Source organism: Poromitra crassiceps (assembly GCF_964638095.1).
Source record: "Poromitra crassiceps genome assembly, chromosome: 13".
Lineage (NCBI taxonomy): Eukaryota > Metazoa > Chordata > Actinopteri > Beryciformes > Melamphaidae > Poromitra > Poromitra crassiceps.
Window position 1 is genome coordinate 47,169,647 of NC_139644.1, and position 23,148 is coordinate 47,192,794.

At 43.8% G+C, this 23,148-nt stretch overlaps 1 protein-coding gene across 1 annotated transcript in view; it reads right to left on the reverse strand.

The window, feature by feature from the left end:
* Nucleotides 1–75: 75 nt before the first annotated feature.
* LOC310787725 (TANK-binding kinase 1-binding protein 1-like) overlaps nt 76–23,148 on the reverse strand; it is a gene marked incomplete at both ends in the record, with an annotated part of 27,879 nt that continues 4,806 nt past the window's right edge. Inside the window, 8 exons of the mRNA XM_083649214.1 lie at nt 76–204; nt 3,290–3,481; nt 5,148–5,228; nt 7,277–7,558; nt 9,267–9,442; nt 10,130–10,236; nt 11,988–12,052; nt 22,557–22,750. Coding sequence (XP_083505340.1) covers nt 76–204; nt 3,290–3,481; nt 5,148–5,228; nt 7,277–7,558; nt 9,267–9,442; nt 10,130–10,236; nt 11,988–12,052; nt 22,557–22,750 — 1,226 coding nt within the window. The remainder of the gene's footprint in view (nt 205–3,289; nt 3,482–5,147; nt 5,229–7,276; nt 7,559–9,266; nt 9,443–10,129; nt 10,237–11,987; nt 12,053–22,556; nt 22,751–23,148) is intronic.

Genomic DNA, 23,148 nt, shown 5'->3' on the forward strand with positions numbered 1-23,148 from the left:
AAGGGTGATGTCACAGAGGTTATGGTTGAGCACTTCCTTTAGAACTGGAGTAAAATGGCAGAAGAACAGAGCCTGTCAAATCTTGCTGTTCTCCAGGTGTGAGTCGATGTGCTTGATGAGGGCGTCGTCAGGGTAACCGGTGGGGAAGGTCAGCTGACAGAGAGGACAGCTACGCACAGCGCTCTCCTCCGACTCCATCCATAACTACACAGAGGAGACAAAGATCATAACTACACAGAGGAGACAAAGATCATAACTACACACAACTGCATACTGCATACAGCAGGCTCTATGAAGGCTAGACGCTCCCCCACTTCCTGCCCTATAGAGACACTGCATGTAATAGGCCACACCCATCACGGGGGAAGAGCTCCGTTCATTTCCACACACCAGCGTCATTTTCCTGGAATTAAACATAGCTAAAAGCTGTTGTGTGGTGGGGCTGCCCAGACAACAAATGTAAAAAATCGCAGGTTCAAGTTTTTTTGTACTCCTGAGCAAAACAAGGAAGCCATTGGGAATTGGCGAGAAGAAGCTGTCAAGAAGTAAGTTGGAGTGTTCATCTTCCGTATATACGATCTTTTGGTGCAACACGCAACCATGCACGTGACATAGGAGAACACCAGGATTGGACAGGAGTTTGTGTTTTCCCCCGTCTTGGGCGTGGTTTCTGAATGATGACGCGTTACGCAGTGTCTCTATAGTAACACTAGACATATCGTAGCGAAAAAATAAAAAATAAAATCCTAAACTTCTTTATCTATTTTATTCCAATTTGTGTGAATTTGTCTGGTCATTTGTTAGTCATACTGTAACATTGACTTTGTGCCACTACGGGGCAGAATTGACAATGAATGACACGAGGGTGGATCTACATCACTATTGGGGCACAACATGTTTATTATTCATTTGATTATGCTGTGAGCTAAAAAAGTCTTATTTTGGAGATCTTCATTGACATGACATGACATGACATGACATGATGACATGACATTACATTGGACGATCTTTGAGATGTTTTTATGTTTAAGTTTAATGAAATTTGAGGCGCAGCATCGTCGCTCACCAATATATCGTCCGTCCAGTGCCATCCGTTTTGAGCGGATAACCACTTGCATGGACTCAAATGGCTACGAGACAGTCGGTAAACGATAATAGTTGATTCTGATGACAATCACTTTGGGATTTGATGGAATGTTGAGACATAAACACATTTGACACGTTGACTCTGAGGGCTGTAGTTATACTCTAACTACACTCCTTAAACCCCGTTGTTATACTCTAACTACACTCCTTAAACCCCGTTGTTATACTCTAACTACACTCCTTAAACCCCGTTGTTATACTCTAACTACACTCCTTAAACCCCGTTGTTATACTCTAACTAGACTCCTTAAACCCCATTGTTATACTCTAACTAGACTCCTTAAACCCCGTTGTTATACTCTAACTACACTCCTTAAACCCCGTAGTTACCCTGTAAGTACAGTGTGGTACCCCGTAATTAGCCTATAAGTACAAACATTTGTCCCCTGCTTCATAATACAGCCCGCGACCCCGTAGTTAGACTATAAGTACAGATCTTGTTACCCTCTAGTTAAAGTATTTTTTCACTCCTTAAACCCCGTTGTTATACTCTAACTACACTCCTTAAACCCCGTTGTTATACTCTAACTAGACTCCTTAAACCCCGTTGTTATACTCTAACTACACTCCTTAAACCCCGTTGTTATACTCTAACTAGACTCCTTAAACCCCGTTGTTATACTCTAACTACACTCCTTAAACCCCGTAGTTACCCTGTAAGTACAGTGTGGTACCCCGTAATTAGCCTATAAGTACAAACATTTGTCCCCTTCTTCATAATACAGCCCGCGACCCCGTAGTTAGACTATAAGTACAAATCTTGTTACCCTCTAGTTAAAGTATTTTTTCACTCCTTAAACCCCGTTGTTATACTCTAACTAGACTCCTTAAACCCCGTTGTTATACTCTAACTACACTCCTTAAACCCCGTTGTTATACTCTAACTACACTCCTTAAACCCCGTTGTTATACTCTAACTACACTCCTTAAACCCCGTTGTTATACTCTAACTACACTCCTTAAACCCGTTGTTATACTCTAACTACACTCCTTAAACCCCGTTGTTATACTCTAACTAGACTCCTTAAACCCCATTGTTATACTCTAACTAGACTCCTTAAACCCCGTTGTTATACTCTAACTACACTCCTTAAACCCCGTAGTTACCCTGTAAGTACAGTGTGGTACCCCGTAATTAGCCTATAAGTACAAACATTTGTCCCCTGCTTCATAATACAGCCCGCGACCCCGTAGTTAGACTATAAGTACAGATCTTGTTACCCTCTAGTTAAAGTATTTTTTCACTCCTTAAACCCCATTGTTATACTCTAACTACACTCCTTAAACCCCGTTGTTATACTCTAACTAGACTCCTTAAACCCCGTTGTTATACTCTAACTACACTCCTTAAACCCCGTTGTTATACTCTAACTACACTCCTTAAACCCCGTTGTTATACTCTAACTACACTCCTTAAACCCCGTTGTTATACTCTAACTACACTCCTTAAACCCCGTTGTTATACTCTAACTAGACTCCTTAAACCCCGTTGTTATACTCTAACTACACTCCTTAAACCCCATTGTTATACTCTAACTACACTCCTTAAACCCCGTTGTTATACTCTAACTACACTCCTTAAACCCCGTTGTTAGACTATAACTACACTCCTTAAACCCCCCGTTGTTATACCATAACTACACTCCTTAAACCCCGTTGTTATACTCTAACTACACTCCTTAAACCCCGTTGTTAGACTCTAACTACACTCCTTAAACCCCGTTGTTATACCATAACTACACTCCTTAAACCCCGTTGTTATACTATAACTACACTCCTTAAACCCCGTAGTTAGACTATAAGTACAGATCTTATAATTCACTCCTTAAACCCCGTAGTTAGACTATAACTACAGCCCTAAACCCCGTTGTTATACTCTAACTACATGCTTATTTGCGGGCTGTATTCTAAAGCGTTACCAGCAAGTCTCCTAAACCTAAATGGTCACCTCTCCCCTGAAGTGTTGTGAGAGGACTGTGCCTGGTGACGCGGGGTTAGTGCTGTGAGTTCCCAAACTCCACACGAACCACACATATAAACACAAAGCTGCCCCTTGTTAGCTCAATACAGTTGAAACTAAGAGATTCCATTAAAAGACATGTTTTCTAGTCACAGATTTAGCTGCTACATCACCACCACTCACGTTAATGGAGGGCCAGGACTGAGCGTGCCCGTGGTTCATGTAGGGAGGCAGGTGGCAGAGGGTGGCTGGGCCCTCAGGGGCCGAGAAGGGCGGGTGAGGGGGCTGTTGCCTCAGGCATGGGAAGGGGGAGGCAATCCCTATGGCCCCCAGGGTCCGAGGAGGGCTGCCGGCTGGAGAGGGACACGCCCACTCCTGAGAGAGAGAGAGAGAGAGAGAGAGAGAGAGAGAGAGAGAGAGAGAGCGAGAGAGAGAGCGCAAGAGAGAGATCCAGTACATTTAAAGACCAAAGATATCCATAAAGAATGATTACGGCTGATTTCAAGCTCTAGTGTTTAACGGTTACATAGAAAAGAACGTCCGTTACATTCATCCTTGGCAAGGGCCTTGCTAAACGACTTCCCAAAATGTTAATTAAGCCAATCAGCACCACATAACCATCTGTATTCCACAGTATACTGGAGCTTTCCATCTGTGGGCTCTGGCGACGATCCCGCACTGGCTAAGTTCTGGTTCTTAGCCTTCTGCTAACTTGAATAATTCAGTCGTGCAGCTCTTCTAGACCTTCCAAATGTTATCGGACCGAATGGATCAAATTCTGATAGTAAAGCGAGTCATTTTGTGGGGTTTGCGTGATGCTCAAAACAATTTATCCACCGTTTTACAGCCAAAACAGTAGAAATGGCGTTGTCACCTGGGTTACAGTGAAGCCTATTAGAAATGCTGCATTCACGTGATGGTCCCGTTTCCCAGAGTTGGGAAGTTGTTCTTCTGACTCCAGTCAGAAGAACAATGTGATACAACAATCACATAATAAAACAAATGTGGAAACAACATGGCCGCTTCAGAGATGTGTTGTATTGTGTTATTGCTCAGAGCGTTTAAACAACACGCTGTTTCCAGTTTTTGCGTAGTCTCAACGCCAGGAGAGTTCTTACGCTGATACACTACGTTAAGGCGCTGACAAGGTTCTGCGCAGCCTCGACTTGGAGCCTTGCCGCCGCCAAACGGCGACAGCGAGACTGTGCATACTCGAACGTAACTCGGCGTGTTGGCTGCGGTACACGTCCAAAACGTTATCTTGTCGTTTACAAAGAACTTGCAATCATGTCGGTGGGGGGACATTTTATTGTCCCTCCATTTCAAAACTCATTCCGGTGAGCCTGCAGAAGGCTTTGCTAGATGAGGGACAAGCACTGTTAAATGAGGAAATGGCATTTCCTCATTCCTCACAACAAGGAGTTGACGCCGCAGAGTCACATTTTCGAGGAGCTGCACGGCCCCTACGCCGAGCTGCGCCGATAGGATGCCCAGCTGCGGCGACCCCCTCGGCGCAGTCAGCGCCGGCGATTTTGCTCGAGCATAATTTGCGCTTTACTGCATGCTGCAGATCTCTCTCTGGGTCTGGGACACTTTCCCTCAGAGGGCTGGTTATGGGAGGGAACCGTTCACTTGGCCAGTGATATGACAGTGGTGGATTCAGTATTCCCCAGTCAGTAACGACTTTGCGATCAGACGACACGGGAGGTGCAGCCCATTTTTCGAACCGCTCTCTCATCGGTGCTACGACCCGTCACACATTCAATTTCAACCCGCCTTCAAAGACCAGCAGTGGCTGTGAAGTGGCACAGACTCACTTATGTAGTATGCAGAGCGCAGCGATTCAACGTAATGTTTGAGTCTGGGGAGAGACTAGTTTTTGTGTGACAACAAAGAGCAAAGGAAAAACGGTATTTTAACTATTTTTTCTGACACCACATGAATGCAGCATGTACTGTCATTGCCAGCAGGGAGACACACAAGTTCCACACTACAAAAGTTACTAGCTTTAAAATCCGGCTTTCATCATTATCATCATCACCTCATCATCATCAGAGGACTGGGGTGGAGTTACCAATGGGGTTGGTTCAGGAGGGTCATCAAGGAGACAGAAATGATGCACCTGGATGACAGAAGTGTGAGAACATGATGATTACTAATGGCATCAGACTAAAAGTATTAAAGGATAAAGACAACGCTTCATAAGGGAAGTTAATGACTTAATACTAGCAGTGATGACAGGTGACTCCAGAGTATTGTCTTAATCAGATAATTAACTATGAGAAAGTATCATGTCATTAACATTTTAGGTAATTAACTATGTATCATGAACAGTAAAGCTTTATTTTCCGCATCCACAATTTCTCAATAATTTCCTAGAAAGGAGCTAATTTCTTAGGAGGTTTCCTGGAAAGAGCCATGAAATTATTTGTTAATTCTAGGGAAAATAGAATATGAGTTCAATCATTGTAGTTTTGGTAAGTTTCTCAAATTTCTTCTGTTTTTTCCATGACAGAACCATGACATTATGTAGGAGAAAATTAGAAATGATCTAAAATTAATTAAGATTCGACAATATTATATACTCCTATAATGTGACCTGCTCTGACACTGGCCCGTTTGTGTAAAAACATGATTTTATCTTTTATTTTGGCTGTTTACCAGATTTTAGCAAAATAAAGCCTTGGCTTTCATTCTGTGTAGAGATTATTGTGAAACTCAAATGTTAAATATAGTTTTGAAGCTCATAAATGTAGAGTTACCAGCAGAACTAGCCTACTTTGTCAATTTTGGGGTCGTTTTTCCTCAAAAACATAGTTTGGAAACAGTCACGACATAAAGCGGTGCATCTCACTCAATCTTTGGAGTACAAAGATAGTTTTGATATCAACAGAAAGCTTATATTCCTCTCTTTCCAACAGTGTATAAAACTCAAACTGTGTTTTGGGGTCAATGACAATATGACTGATTTTGATAGAGCAGGTTACTTATGAAGAATGACTTCATAATTGACCTCTTTGTCCAGTAAATAGTTTCTAGTTTTTTAATTATTTTCAGGAAATTATTTTAGAAATGTTCAGTAGGCTATTTGATTGACTCTCCAGACTGGTGACAGTTTCTATAGAACTGCTGCTTCACTCAGGCTGGTCTCATTCACTGTTTATACCTACGAAAAGTAATGCACTATACATTTTGTATATAACCCACGTAATGTGAAGGTGCAGTAACCAGCAGGGGGAGATATAGGCACTAGGTGCCTGAAATAAAATGGTGGCCAGTAAGGGCGTCGTGGTCAGGCTGGTGGAGGGTGGCAGAGAACATACATACATTTGCTTTGACACTGGAGAGAAAAAGAGAGAAGAGGCCAGCACAGTAAAATGTGCTTTCAAAAGTGTAATCGGTCATCTGGGACTATTATATGATATAGCATACTGTATATCTGGGACTATTATATGATATAGCATACTGTATATCTGGGACAGACAGCAGCAATGAACGTTTCAGCCAAAAGGCCTTCTTCAGTGTTGTTCAACGCTGTTGTTCTTAGCGTAGGCTACTCATATTTTTAGCTTTTCAGTGATTCACTGAAAAGCTCTATATAAATTTAATTAATTATGATTATGATTATGATTGTGATTATTATTATTATTATTATTATTATTTCCAGCTAACCTCCTGAGAAATTACAGCTGCATTCAGTGATGTTTTGGTGTTATAATAAGTGTTAAATGGCTCTATATTCCGACAGCAATCACTGAAATAGTGTTTGCTCAGTGACTTGGATAGTTTGAGGTTTTTTGCGCCAATTTTTATCCAATCAGAGAAAGGTCGACATTTTCTGGGAAACGGAACGTCGGATCACGATGCCAATATTGGACTATGTATTTTTCCACCCTGAATCCAACGCCCCCATCCCTGAGTCTCTTGCGGAGATACGTCCGCCCAGCCTGCAGGACTACAGGAGAGAGATAGAGGACATCGGGGGGTTGGGAGTTTCAAGTCACTGACCAAACACTCTATTTCAGTGATTGCTGTCAGAATATAGAGCCATTCAACACTTATTTTAACCCAAAAACACAGCTGAATGTACCTTTAACAGTTCCTTTCTGTTAAATTATTGGGAAAACGTGGACCTGGAAAATAAAGCATTACCTCAAATCGTAGTCCCACCTCAGCAGCTAGAGGGAAGCCCAGGTCCAGAGCACGATGATGGGGACTGCTGCTCAGACTGCTCCCCCCTCCCCCTCCCCTGTCTCTGTCTCCTCTTCTGTCTCCTCCGGCTCCGTGGGCAGAGGCCGGTCGAACCAGGCCCACCAAGGAGGTCCGGAGCTGGGCTCTGCTCTGGCCGTAGCCCCATGTCTCTCCCAGGAGGGACCGGGGCTTGGGCAGGGTGGATACAGGGTCCCTCAGCAGGCGAGCCGGGGCCCGCTGGAGGGCCGAGGGGTCGGACACCTGGGGGAGGGTCAAAGAACTGAGACTCTAGCTCAAAACCTCTCTAAAGTCGGGTTACAGTTACCTACACTTTTCAGCTCACAGGAAGGGACAAATCAAATGTCAAGAGTGGGAAAAGCTGCTGGACTCACCAGTGTCCAGGGCCAAATCCTATGCCTGGTGCAAGGGCAAGGGCAAGGGCATGGCATCCATCCTATTTTAAAGCATGGCACCCATACTCTTTCTTTCCCCCTTCCCCTGCTCCTTCCCCACCTCTCCTTCTGTTCTCTCCTCCCCCACATTTCCCATTCCCTCCCCACCTCCTCCCTCTCCCTCCTCCCCCACATCCCCCGCTCTCCCTCCCCCCTCCCCTCTCCTGCTCTCTCCTCTTTCCCCCTTCCCCTGCTCCTTCCCCACCTCCTATACTCCCCAACATTTCCCATTCCCTCCCCACCTCATCACTTTCCTGCTCTCTCCTCTCTCACATTCCCCCTGCTCTCCCCTCCCTTCTCCTGCTCTCTCCTCCGCTCTATCATATACTGTATTTCTATATTTTCTATATTTCTCTATCAATTGTTCAATGTGTTATCTTTACTACTGTAATTTGCTACTGTTGTGTCAGCTAGAATTAGCTATACATATTCTCTGTGAAGCCCTTTGGGACATGCTTGTGAATTAGGGCTATATAAATAAACTTGACTTGACTTCAAGGGCAAACTCTCTAGTTTCTAGCACTCAAAATCTCGCGACTTAAACAAACTATTTTAAACTAGTCAGCGATACTCATCATGGGTTCTCTACCAGAGCTCATTTGGTCTAGTTTAGAAGTGCATCTGGGAAAAACACCTTTCTGTACTCAGCAGCTACAGAAGAGAACACGATGTCACCTCATTTGAAAGAAACTGTCACTGCCAACCATTTTAACCCATTGATACCTGATGCAGCATTTGTGTGTGTATCCCTTTAAGACCGCAAACCGCATGACGCAGTTCGCGGTCTTAAAGGGATACACACACAAATGCTGCATCAGGTATCAATGGGTTAAAAGAGCAGTGAAGGGATGACTGCTGAGCTGCTGACAGCCAACCATTGTATAACTGTCTTCGTGGTTTGTGGTTTCTGTTTGCGTATTGTTGATGTTGCCGTTTCATTCTACGGCACGGTGGCTCAGTGGTTAACACTGTTGCCTCACAGCAAGAAGGTCCCGGGTTCGAACCCCGGTCCGTCCCAGGTCCTTTCTGTGTGGAGTTTGCATGTTCTCCCCGTGTCCGTGTGGGTTTTCTCCGGGTGCTCCGGTTTCCTCCCACCATCAAGAAAGACATGTATGTTAGGGTTAATACTCCTGTCAGTGCCCCTGGCCAAGGTACTGGCAAAAGAGCTGGAGTTGGTCCCCGGGCGCTGCACTGCAGCTGCCCACTGCTCCTAGTTCTAGGAAGGTTCCTAGTAGAGGATGGGTCAAATGCAGAGGATGAATTTCCCCAAGGGGATAAATAAAGGATAACTTAACTTAACTTAACTTAATCTATGTCTTGGAAGGCTCGTGCTGGACCCATCACTGAGTATTTGTGACAAACGAGGAGCCACTGCCCCCTGTAGTACGTAGTAGGTTTTGCGTACCCCAGTTTGAACCACTCGCCTAGCTAACTCTAAGCGTATTCATCGACAAACAGCCATTATTACTCCATAACGTGTGAAACCTCCCGCAGGGTAAACACACATACAGCCTCACCTCCGAGTAACTACGGCGACCCTGGAACTTTGCCCGCAGCCGGCTGCTGGTTGGGCGGTGGGAGTAGGAGGCGTGGCCTTCGCCTGGAGAGATGGGGGGCGAGGGGGTGTGGGAGAGGGAGGGGCACTGGGGGGAGGGGGGCGAGAGACACTGAGGAGACAGTGGGGAACGAGAGACTGGGGGGGGAGAGAGAGGGAGAGACAGAGAGCAGTAAATACAGCTGCTACCTGTAGGGGGAGACAGAGAGCAGTAAATACAGCTGCTACCTGTAGGGATTCAGCAGACATACAGTAGAAACACATTAGCTGTGTTTGGAATGCTCCTTCACTCATTCACTCACTATTCCCATGTGCTGTTTTTCAGTATGTATGTTGCGTTCCATTGCACTCAAAGCTGGAGAAAACTCACTCTGACACGGAAAAGTGCAATGGAACACTCAATCAAGTCAGAATTCCGAGTCAGAAACTCTCTCCGAGATAAGCACACCTGACGTCACAGCAATATGGCGGCGCACATGCTGTTCAGCAGAATTACCTTTTCATCAAGTTTTACTTTATGGAGTGTTTGTGTTGTGACATGAACTGACCCCATTTCCATCAGAAAATGACAGACAGAGAGACAGACAGACAGACAGAGAGACAGACAGAGAGAGAGAGCCAGCCAACCAGGCAGACAGCCAGTCAGACAGACAGACAGAAGCCAGACACACAGCCAGACAGAGACAGAGACAGAGACAGAGACAGAGACAGAGACAGAGAGACAGACAGACAGACAGACAGGCAGGCAGTCAGACAGACAGACAGACAGACAGACAGAGAGGCAGACAGACAGACAGACAGACAGACAGAGAGACAGTGACCCACCAGACTCTTGAGAGACCTGCTGCAGGAGCTCGCTCTGTTTAGCTGCCAGAGTGCTAACACGACCCATCTCCTCTGTTAGCTCAGTGTAGGCTAACGCTAGGTTCACCCTGCAACACAGAGAGAGAGAGAGGCAGAGAAAGAGAATGAGGGAGAGAGAAAGAGAGAGAGAGAGAGAGAGAGAGAGGGAGAGAGAGAGAGAGAGAGAGAGAGAGAGAGAGAGAGAGAGAGAGAGAGAGAGGGAGAGAGAGAGAGAGAGAGACTGGCAGGTATGTTGGTTCCAAAATGAAATCTCTTGTATTTGTGTTTGGACTCATTTCTTCTCGAATCATAGCATGAAAACAAGGCAAATGTGAACTATTTGAAGTCTGTTTCTGACCAAAACTGAAAACTGGTGAGGATGGAATAATGCGCATTTCACATAATCTATTCTATTCTATTCTATTCTATTCTATTCTATTCTATCCTGGGTAAATGCAAGCCACCATGGCCGTAGCCAGGAATTGTCTGAATGTGTCTAGCTAGCTAAGCACAAACAAGCATGTCTCAGAGGGCTTTGCAGAGAATGTGTCTAGCTAAGTCTAGCTAAGCACAAACAAGCATGTTTCAGAGGGCTTTGCAGAGAATGTGTCTAGCTAAGTCTAGCTAAGCACAAACAAGTGAACAATCTGATATAAAGCATACAAAACAAGTGTAGAAGAGAAGAGAGGGAGGGAGGGCAAGAAAGAGCAGAGGGAGGGAGAAGAGAGTGGGGGAGTGGAGAGAGAGAGGAGGAGAGTGGAGAACAAAGAGCGAGAGAGAGAGGGAAGAGAGAGGAGAGAGAGGGAAGGCAGAGAGAGAGTAGTGTGGAGAGAGAGGAGAGAGAGGGAAGGCAGAGAGAGAGTAGTGTGGAGAGAGAGGAGAGAGAGGGAAGGCAGAGAGAGAGTAGTGTGGAGAGAGAGGAGAGAGAGGGAAGGCAGAGAGAGAGTAGTGTGGAGAGAGAGGAGAGAGAGGGAAGGCAGAGAGAGAGTAGTGTGGAGAGAGAGGAGAGAGAGGGAAGGCAGAGAGAGAGTAGTGTGGAGAGAGAGGAGAGAGAGGGAAGGCAGAGAGAGAGTAGTGTGGAGAGAGAGGAGAGAGAGGGAAGGCAGAGAGAGAGTAGTGTGGAGAGAGAGGAGAGAGAGGGAAGGCAGAGAGAGAGTAGTGTGGAGAGAGAGGGAAGGCAGAGAGAGAGTAGTGTGGAGAGAGAGGAGAGAGAGGGAAGGCAGAGAGAGAGTAGTGTGGAGAGAGAGGAGAGAGAGGGAAGGCAGAGAGAGAGTAGTGTGGAGAGAGAGGGAAGGCAGAGAGAGAGTAGTGTGGAGAGAGAGGAGAGAGAGGGAAGGCAGAGAGAGAGTAGTGTGGAGAGAGAGGAGAGAGAGGGAAGGCAGAGAGAGAGTAGTGTGGAGAGAGAGGAGAGAGAGGGAAGGCAGAGAGAGAGTAGTGTGGAGAGAGAGGAGAGAGAGGGAAGGCAGAGAGAGAGTAGTGTGGAGAGAGAGGAGAGAAAGGGAAGGCAGAGAGAGAGTAGTGTGGAGAGAGAGGAGAGAGAGGGAAGGCAGAGAGAGAGTAGTGTGGAGAGAGAGGAGAGAGAGGGAAGGCAGAGAGAGAGTAGTGTGGAGAGAGAGGAGAGAAAGGGAAGGCAGAGAGAGAGTAGTGTGGAGAGAGAGGAGAGAGAGGGAAGGCAGAGAGAGAGTAGTGTGGAGAGAGAGGAGAGAGAGGGAAGGCAGAGAGAGAGTAGTGTGGAGAGAGAGGAGAGAGAGAGAAGGAAGAGAGAGAGTAGTGTGGAGAGAGAGGAGAGAGAGAGAAGGAAGAGAGAGAGTAGTGTGGAGAGAGAGGGTGAGAGACTTACTGCTCGTCACCTGCCTTCTTGATCCACTCTACATCACAGTGTTCACAAGGTGGAGCCTGCAGCTGCTGTGATGGAGAGACAGAAACACGTTCAAACCTTTTTCTCCCTCTGGTCCAGTTTCATACTGCTACTGATGCTGTTACTACTACCACTGTAGACCACCCTGTTACTACCACCCTGTAACTACCACCACTGTAGACCACCGTGTTACTACCACCACTACTATCACCACTGTAGTAAACCACCCTGCTCCCACGCTGTGGGAGTTCTATAGACCAAATCAGCGGGGTGTTTACATTTACTTCCGGGTACCCCTGAGGTCCACACATTATAATGGCAGTGGACGGCACAAACTGACGTGTTGAAGACAAAAACAGACAAAGAAGACAAAAATGGTTCGTCTGTGTTGTGTTGTTGTTTAATATCATTCATAACAACACTTTCACTAACGTTAGTGGAGACCAGACTAGCTAATTTACCTGTTGGACCAGACCGGAGTATAAATTAAATTAACGTGGCGTCAATAGCTCTGTCTGTCTAACGTTAACGAGTCTGCAACAAAACAGCGAGTTTGACAGACAAACAAATTTTATTAGCATGCTAACACTACACAAAACAAACACAGAAGAAAGGCTAGATACGTCGGACAAGCATGTTTACCAACCGTTTAACCATTTAAATTGAAAGTAGTCGGCCGAAAACAACGAGAGGGTTTGACAGCATTTATATGACAACACGCTAGGGGTGTCACGATACACTCAGTTCACGATACGATACGTATCACGATACTGGGTTCACGATAACGATACGATACGATACGATTTTAACAATCTTTTTTTAAACTTGAATAATGACAATATATGACTGGAAAAGTAGTATTTTATTTGAAATGCACAAATACAAAACATGCTGTTGTGGGAAATTGTTATTACAATAACAACTAGAAAAAACATGAGATTGGAGATAAGGCTTATCTTGAAATAGAATGAGTTACACCGTCACTTAGATTTACTTTGAACTAAAAGGTTTCTCAGCAGTATAAATTCTCATTATGCATCTTCAGTTTTTCTTCAAACTCAAACAACAAGACTTTTCTTAGTCTATTTTTTATGCATCTTCAGTTTTTCCTGTCAAGTAAACAGTTTTGCCAGAAACTCAATTGAATGGTTTCTCTCCTGTATAACTTCTCATGTGTCTCTTCAGAGACTTGTTCAACTGAACTACTTTCCACACATTGAACTTCAACAAACAAAGACGTTTCTTTGTCTACTTTTGAAAAAAAAAAAAAAAAAAAAAAAAAAAAAAAAAAAAAAAAAAAAATTCACGATATGAGATTTCATCTCAACGATACATATCGTGACGTTTCGTGGGACGATATATTGTGACACCCCTACAACACGCACATTTAAACCTGCCGCCTTCCCCAAGTGGTACCCGGAAGTAAATTTGTTTACATGGTGACGTCACGGTGATTTGGTCTATAGATGTCTACTGGACTACCCTGCATGTTGTGGGAGTTCTATAGAAGTCTATTGGACTACCCTGCATGTTGTGGGAGTTCTATAGAAGTCTGTTGGACTACCCTGCACATTGTGGGAGTTCTATAGAAGTATATTGGACTACCCTGCACGTTGTGGGAGTTCTATAGAAGTCTATTGGACTACCCTGCACGTTGTGGGAGTTCTATAGAAGTCTACTGGACTACCCTGCATATTGTGGGAGTTCTATAGAAGTCTGTTGGACTACCCTGCACGTTGTGGGAGTTCTATAGAAGTCTACTGGACTACCCTGCACATTGTGGGAGTTCTATAGAAGTATATTGGACTACCCTGCACGTTGTGGGAGTTCTATAGAAGTCTACTGGACTACCCTGCACATTGTGGGAGTTCTATAGAAGTATATTGGACTACCCTGCACGTTGTGGGAGTTCTATAGAAGTCTGTTGGACTACCCTGCACATTGTGGGAGTTCTATAGAAGTATATTGGACTACCCTGCACATTGTGGGAGTTCTATAGAAGTCTATTGGACTACCCTGCACGTTGTGGGAGTTCTATAGAAGTCTACTGGACTACCCTGCATGTTGTGGGAGTTCTATAGAAGTCTGTTGGACTACCCTGCACATTGTGGGAGTTCTATAGAAGTATATTGGACTACCCTGCACGTTGTGGGAGTTCTATAGAAGTCTATTGGACTACCCTGCACGTTGTGGGAGTTCTATAGAAGTCTACTGGACTACCCTGCATGTTGTGGGAGTTCTTTTTTTTTTTTTTTATATATTTTATTTTAGACAAAAAATCAGGGAAGCAGTTCAAACAGTATAATTTCATGACAGTGGTACAGAAACATCTGTAGTCTCAATACTCCCCTAATATTCATTTTTTTTTTAAACAAGACAATCAAAGCAAAACAACAAAAACAGCAATCAACATCCTAAAAAACAAAACAAGACAAACAAACAAACAAAAAAACAAACAAAAAAAAAAAAGAAGAAAAAAGAAAAAAGGTCCTTCCTGTCCCCCCAGCCCTAAGATCATTTCTAACTGCTTAGATTCATATTGTACAATCACATTCATACAGCAGAGATAATACAATGTATGCAACTGCTTAGATTCATATTGTACAATCACCTTCATACCGCAGAGATAATATAGTGTATACCACCATGTTGGTTCATAATGGAATCCCTTTTACACCACTTGATGTCATAAATCCCTGATAAGCACCGGCAAAGAAAAAAAAACAAAATCAAAAAAATCGAAGATGCACAAACATGGTTTTCTTCTCAACTGGACTGGTATGGAACAGGGTATGTCCCATGTGTTCGCCCCGAAGGCCCCAAAATTAACTGTCTCCCTGCATAAGAGCGAGGAGATCGTCTGGCAGGTAATTGGTCAAAGGATTCCATATCTTGTTAAAGATCTTTAGGTCACCCTTGGCCCTAGCACAAAGTCTCTCCATTGGTAAAACCTTAAATATTTGTTGGTACCACTGGGTGACTGTGGGAGGCTTGTCCGTGATCCAGTTGAAAAGAATACACTTTTTAGCCAAGAAAACAAGCTTTTGGAAGAGCAGTAAATTAGAAGCCGTAAGTGGCATGTTCTTATCAGGCAGATTAAGCAGAAACAAACCAGGTATTTTTTCAATTCTGGTTACAAAAATCAAATTTAATTCCTTTGTCACTAATGACCAGAAGTTACAAATGGTGGGGCATTGCCACATACAATGCAGGTACGTACCAATCTCTGTTTTGCACTTATTACAAAAAGGGGATCTATCAGGATCAAATTTGTTAAGAATGTGCGGTGTTCTGTGCTGTCTATGTAAGATTTTATATTGGGTTTCCTTAAATTTATTACAGACAAATGTTTTATGACAAGCAGAAATGCACTCAGCCCAGTCATCTGTTTCATACTTAATCCCCAGATCTCTCTCCCATACTGACTGAACATGCTCAATATTATGTTTGTTCCATGAATCCAACGCTTGATAAAAATAAGAAATGAAACCTTTGGTTCCTGAAAACCCTGTTAGACATGTGTCCAGGGGACTAACCAATGTACCCTCAGAGGGAAATGAGATGTCTGTTTGTACAAAGTGGCGAACCTGCAGAAAGGCAAAAAAATGTGTGCCTGGTATACCAAACCTAGTTTTAATCTGTGTAAATGACATTAAAGTGTCTTCTGAAAATAAATCACCAACAACTCTAATCCCTTTCTTATGCCATAGATCGAATATGCTGTTGCCGATACCTGGGGGAAAGGTCTTATTACCAATTATAGGAGTCAGAGCAGATGAAAACCCCTTCCTCCCTGTATAGGTCACCATCTCTCTCCAGACCTTGATTGTGTTGTATATCACTGGGTTATATCTGATGTTGGTTGAAATCTGCTTTTTATCACCGGTTAATAGACTAAGGAGGTTTGAGGGTGCACAACACCATTCATCCATATGGGCTTTATCCCCCTTAAAATAGCTTTGAATCCAGTCAGATATAATACGAGCATGACAGGCCCAATTATAAAACAACACATTAGGAAGTCCTAACCCCCCCCTCTCTATAGGAAGTTCCAATGTCTTCATTTTTAACCTTGGTCTTTTACCATGCCATATGAACTTTGAGAGATCTCTCTGTAGGCCCTTAACCATCTGCCTCGTGATCCATAAAGGAAGCATTTGCATTGGGTGTAGTAAACGGGGAAGAACATTCATTTTAATCAGATTGACTCTGCCAATCCATGAGATCGGGAGATCCATCCATCTAATAATATCGTTTTGAATTTTTTTTAAGACAGGGGCAAAGTTCAGCTTAAACATATCCTTCAAGTTGGTAGAGACCGTTATCCCTAGGTAGGTCAGTCCTGTTGTGGACCATCGAAAGGGGAAATTTATAGTAGTAGGTGGTTCAGTAGTGCTCCCTAGGGGCATTGCTACTGACTTGTCAAGGTTAACTTTGTATCCTGATCCCCGTCCAAATGTTTCAATTATTGACAAAACAGCGGGTACAGATCTTTCCGTATTTGAAATAAAAAGTAAGACATCATCAGCATACAAAACTATTTTAAAGGTATTCTCCCCTATTTTAATACCCGATATGTTAGGGCTGTTTCTAATCGCCTCTGCAAGCGGTTCAATAGCCGCGGCGAATAATAAAGGTGAAAGCGGATCCCCCTGGCGGGTCGATCTACCCAGCTGTAAAGACGGAGAGCGGGTACCGTTGACCACCACACTAGCCTCAGGTGACTTATATATTAGTTTGACCCATTCAGTGAATGTTTCCCCCATACCAAATTTTCCCAGGACTTTGAATAAATAAGGCCACTCTATTCTGTCAAACGCCTTTTCGGCGTCGAGCGATATAACTAATCCTTCGCTCCTAGTCTCATTTGTATACTGGATGACGTTTAACAATTTCCGCATATTTGCATATGATAATCTACTTCTTATAAATCCGGTCTGATCTGAATTAATTATTTTAGGCAACAACATCTCCAACCTTCTTGCAAGAAGCTTGGAGAGTAATTTACTGTCCACATTTATTAAACTAATTGGTCTGTATGAACCGCATAAGTCAGCAGGTCTACCTTTCTTAAGAATAAGAGAAATATTAGCAGAATATAAGGTTGGGGGGAGAAATCCCCTCTCAAAGGATTCTCTATACATACGAAGTAGTGGATCTGCTACCAATTTACTAAAATTTTTATAAAATTCTGGGCCGTAGCCATCAGGTCCCGCAGCTTTACCACTCTGTAAAGATTGAATAGTTTCAAGTAGTTCCCCTTTAGTTATTGGCCTACAGAGTACATCCCTATCTTCCTGTTTCAATGAAGCCAGTTTCACTCCTTCTAAGAATTTGTCTATCTCCTCTGAAGAGGCATCAGACTCTGATGTATACAATTTTTTATAAAATTCCAACATAATATTACAAAGTTTTTTAGTTTCAAATTGTTTACTGCCGGTGGCATCGACCAAGGAGGAGATAGCGTTCAGTTCTTGTTTCCCTGCAGCAAGACGTGCCAGTAGGCGGCCTGGCTTGTCCCCCATTTCATAAAGCCTGTGTCTCGCAAAAAACATTAACGATTCAGCTTTTTGTGTTAGAAGCTCATCCAAAGCTGATCTGGCAGCATCGACTCTCCCAGAAAGGTCTCTAGAAGGATGTTGTTTAAGTTCGGCTTCCAGATTAGCCAGCACTTTTTCCAGCCTCAGTTGTTCCTTTAAAGTATTTCTTTTTTTAGCTGCGCAATATGAGATTATTACACCTCTTAAGTAAGCCTTGGCGGCTTCCCATAAGGTTGATGGGCTTATGTCCTCAACATCGTTGGTCACCATATAGGCTTCGAATTGCTCATTAATGTATTTTATGAAAGGGGGGCTGCTCAGGAGAGAAGGATTAAGACGCCACTGGTAAGAGCTCGCCTCACGGAAGGGTGGAGAAAGAGTTATATGAATGGGAGAGTGATCAGATAAGGTACGAATTCCTATACCACCTTCCTCCAGTCTATCTAATATCTGTCTAGAAGTAAAAAAATAATCTATACGTGAGAAGCTTTGGTGGGGATTTGAAAAAAAAGTAAAGTCTCTTTCCTTCGGATATAACACCCTCCAGGCATCAAACAAACTTAAATCTGTACACAGTTCCCTAGTAAATACTGCCCTTTTAGAGGGTGGCGACTTTAGGGATGGTTTATGGTCCATCTCTGGGTTTAACACACAGTTAAAATCTCCTCCTAAGATAGTAATAGGGGTTGACAAAGAAGAGACATCAGCTGTAATTTTAGAATAAAATGAACTCGTAAATACATTTGGTGCATAAACACAGCCGATCATAATGTGCTCCCCATACAAGGTGCCCCTTATCAGCACATATCGGCCCTCTGCATCTTTCACACATTTTTCAAGGTTAAAGGGGGTGTTCTTATTTATGAGTATAGCAACCCCTCTCCGACTGGAGCAAAAAGAGGAAAAATAAATTTGACCCACCCATTCTCTTTTAAGTTTCTCATGTTCCGCATCAGTCAAGTGAGTCTCTTGCAGCAATGCGATATGAGTCTTTTCTTTTTTTAGCCATGTTAAGATTTTCTTGCGCTTTATAACATGATTGACCCCTTTTACATTAATTGAAATTATTTTAGTTGTACTCATAACTTTATGTAACAATCAAATAAGTAATACTGAGTCTGCTGATGAAATATAGTTTGCCGGGCATACTGTAGTTTATAAGAGCAGCGGTGGAGAGACAGTCTGAGAACCAAAACAAAAAAAAACACACTAACTGAAATACCATACACAGGTGCCCTCTAAACAGAGCTCCCCTCAACACATAAACTCTAAAAGGAAAAAAAAAACACCTCATTCCCCCTAAACTAAGGCACGTGATGCTGAGTGGACGAAGTCCGCGAAGCCAGACAAGAACAGTTCCAATCCACGACACAAGGATAATGTAGTCCAAAATCCCGTCCATGAAGCGCCGTCCCCACTAGCAGTTCCCCCTCCCTCCCGCTCCTATATGCTATAACAAATTTAAGAATTACATTCATCATGCTTACATTAAACAAGACCTCCTAAAATTAAACAAGGATAATAAAAATAAGAAAAAAGAAAGAAAGAAAGAAGAAGAAAAAAAAAAAAAAAAAAAAAAAAAAAAAAAAAGGAATTAAAAGAAAAACAAACAAACAAACAAAAACAAAGAAAAGGCGAGGAGGTAAAAACAATTAATCCTTCAAAGTTTCTAATAATTGTTTAAGTTACAAGGTGGGAGGTTATTTCTTCCACCATTATATACTTATATTTCAGGATAGCTTTGAGTAAGCATAAGGAAGAAAAAAAAAGAAGACCTATAGGATATAAGGACCATAAGGACAAGACCATAAGGACAAGACCATGAGGACAAGATCAAAATTATAATCTAGCTCACAACATTTGTATTCGTCTTCCTATATAAGGGATTACCTCCAAACGTCCGAGGAGCAGATTGTAAAATGAAAATTAAATAATAATTGATCATGCCTTTGCAGTCCAAATGGTTCAGTATGTCTACCATGGAAAAGAAAACTAGACATATGTATGTAGGTTATACTTAGTTATTATTTAGTCTTGCAGTGGGCCTAGCCTATATAGACCCGCTTTGGCAAATCATTTCCCCCTTGTGTCCTTCAAACCGTCCACGGCTCCCTGAGCCTCTCCTGCATCTGTGAAAACAAAGTTTTTATCTTCATATGTAAACGTGAGGGTGGCAGGGTAGGCCATACGAAACCGTATTTTTCTCTTTATCAGTTGACCACACACATCGTTGAAGCATCTCCTTTGTTGAATGACAGTGGCTGAGAAGTCAGAGCGGATAGTAAACTCTTGCCCACCGTGTGACTGAGGCTGCTTGGATTTGAAGGCTGTGAGAATTCTGTTCTTATCCGTATAGTTGTGCAGCTTTATAATAACTGCACGAGGCTTGCCTTGGTTAGCGTTACCTGACTGTGGCCGACCGAGCGCACGGTGAGCCCTGTCCAGCTTGATGACGCCCCTCTTGGTTTCCAGTCCCAGCACAGAAGGTAACCATGTTTCAAAGAAAACGAGGGGATCTCGTCCTTCAATCCCCTCTTGTAGTCCGAAGATCCTGATGTTATCGCGTCGGTTACGATTCTCTTGGTCCTCAATCTTGTGGGTTAGCATGGTAATGGTCTTCTCTGCCCGGGCTAGCTGAGATTTCATGGTGGATATATCGTCCTCAGCATTAGAAATGCGAGATTCCACTTCTTCCATTCGAGTGCCATCTCTTTCTAGCCGTGCGGTAATAGAGTCTAGTGTCTCAGAGAATTTAGACAGTTTCTTTGTTGGTAATATCTTCAATAAGCTCCGGTAGCACAGAAGCTAAGTTAGCTGCGTTAGCTACACCGGGTTGGGACTCGGTGCTCGCAGTTTGAAGGGTCGTTCTGGTGAATCTCGCGGCTTTACCTTTGTCGGGGTCCGGCATGTTTCTTTATCTTTCGCCGGAAAACAATCGCCAAATATTATAGAAAAAGGTAGACAGGTTTGTTTTAGAAATGTTTGGAGCGGGAGCCAGGTGCTGCACGTCCTCTCAGTGCTACGTCATCACCGTGCGTATGGGAGTTCTATAGAAGTCTGTTGGACTACCCTGCATGTTGTGGGAGTTCTATAGAAGTCTGTTGGACTACCCTGCATGTTGTGGGAGTTCAGTAGAAGTCTGGACTACCCTGCATGTTGTGGGAGTTCTAAAGAAAACTATTGGACTACCCTGCATGTTGTGGGAGTTCTATAGAAGTCTGTTGGACTACCCTGCACGTTGTGGGAGTTCTATAGAAGTCTGTTGGACTAGCCTGCATGTTGTGGGAGTTCTATAGAAGTCTGTTGGACTACCCTGCCAACCCGATCTCCAAAAAAATTGTAAAATAGCAACGTTTGTGGACAAACGTTACTATTTTACAATTTCGGCTAAGAAATTGTAAAATGGTTACGTATGTGTCTTCAGCGGTCGGCGTGGTTTGGGCGTGTTTTACGGAGATTTTCTGTTTCTAACCCCTCCCCCTACTCTAATCCTAACCCTAAAATCTCAGAACGTTACTATTTTACAATTTTCGAGCCGAAATTGTAAAATAGCAACGTTGGTCCATAACGTTGGTATTATACAATTTTCTGTGAGACTGTGTTGACCCTGCATGTTGTGGGAGTTCTATAGAAGTCTATTGGACTACCCTGCATGTTGTGGGAGTTCTATAGAAGTCTATTGGACTACCCTGCATGTTGTGGGAGTTCTATAGAAGTCTGTTGGACTACCCTGCATGTTGTGGGACTTCTATAGAAGTCTGTTGGACTACCCTGCATGTTGTGGGAGTTCTATAGAAGTCTGTTGGACTACCCTGCATGTTGTGGGAGTTCTATAGAAGTCTGTTGGACTACCCTGCATGTTGTGGGAGTTCTATAGAAGTCTGTTGGACTACCCTGCATGCAGAGCCAGATTAACACCCCTAGGAGCCCCTGGGCACTGAAGCTCCCAGGGCCTCCCCTACCCATTGCCCCCCCCCCGTCGTTTAGAGGAATATCTCATTTTAAATGAACATTAGGATTATACTGTTATTATGTCATTATTCAGTTTCTGAGATTCAGTTTCTCACTCACTCATAGGCGATTCTAGGCTTTGCAAACAGGGGTAGCACCAGCAGGATACAAATATTAGTCTGACTGGGGGGTTTCTAAATGCATGCATGAATCTGATGCACTCTGAGAGCAAAATGAAGAGGCTAATCTTCACATTAATATCCTCTTCACTGTGCTGTGGCTTTACAATGATGAAAAAATAATTGTCTAATAAACACAGGTGCAAGCAAAACACTAATGAGGGTTTCCAAATTCCAATCATGGAAGTTTGAAGCCCTCATTAGTGTTTTGCTTGCACCTGTGTTAACCCTGCCTTTTAAACAAAAAAGACCCCGTGAGAAGGGTCTACTGTCCCAACTCCCAGGCTATGTAAATAGCCTACAGTAAGCAACACATGTGACTAAAGTGTGTAGGCTACAATAAAACAGAACAGACAGGTTGCTGATAATGGGATTCATGGCTTCTGTTCAGATATCAAATGCATGGCATGTTTGTGCCTTCCAACCATAGCATTAAAGTTAGTCAATCTTTTCTAGTAGAACAATGTACTAATAGCTTATACTGAAGTAGAACCATACTGTAACTCTAGTAGGCTACATTACTGGTTCATTTGAACAAAACATTAAGAATAAGAGCAGCTTATGGAATTTATAAATGTCCTTTGTAACAGCAGTGTAGAGAAATATCTGCAAATGACATCTCAAAGACAGGATGCTGTTGAGAAATATTTGAGGCTGTCTTCAATTGTGCTAAAACAACATTGGTGAGCTTTGTACAAAGGCGTGGAGCAAAACGCTTCTGGTGTGAATGGCCAGGCTGCTGGTCGACGCGTCCGTGATGCGCACGACGTTTTTGGTGTGTCCCCGCCGTTAAGACGAGCTGGCAGTGATAATGTGTTGTTAGACGAGCTGGCAGTGATAATGTGTTGTGTAAACCTCCAGTGCTTTGGGATGGGGTCTACCTGCGTCTGTGATTCCCGCAGCTGATCCACGTCCTGCCTCAGCCTCTGAAGCTCCGCCCTCAGCTCCGTCTCTCTCTGACATGCCCCCTCTGCCTGGTGCCGTGCCCCCTCTAGCTCCGCCTCCAGCCGCTGCAGCTTCAGGTCCGACAGGGCGTCCAGACTGCGGGAGCTCTGCAGCGTCGGACCGCGCCCTTCTGACAACAACCACAACAACCACAACACACACACACACACACACACACACACACACACACACACACACACACAAACCTAATCATCTTCCATGAATTTTTTTTAACAGCAGTGACTTCACAGAGACCAGCAGCAGAATAAACCTCAATAGTATCTTAATGGGCGTCCGAGTAGCACAGCGATAGATTCCCTGCCTACCAACACAAGTATTGCAGGTTCGAGCCCCCATGTAACCTCTGGCTTGGTGGGGCGTCCATACAGGCACAACTGTGCCTGTATGGCCGTGTCTGCGGGTGGGAAGCCAGTGGGGTATGAGTGTATGAGTCGCTGCACTAGCGCCTCCTCTGGTCGGTCGGGATGGGGGGGGGGGACTGGAATATCGTGATTGTGATCCTCCCAC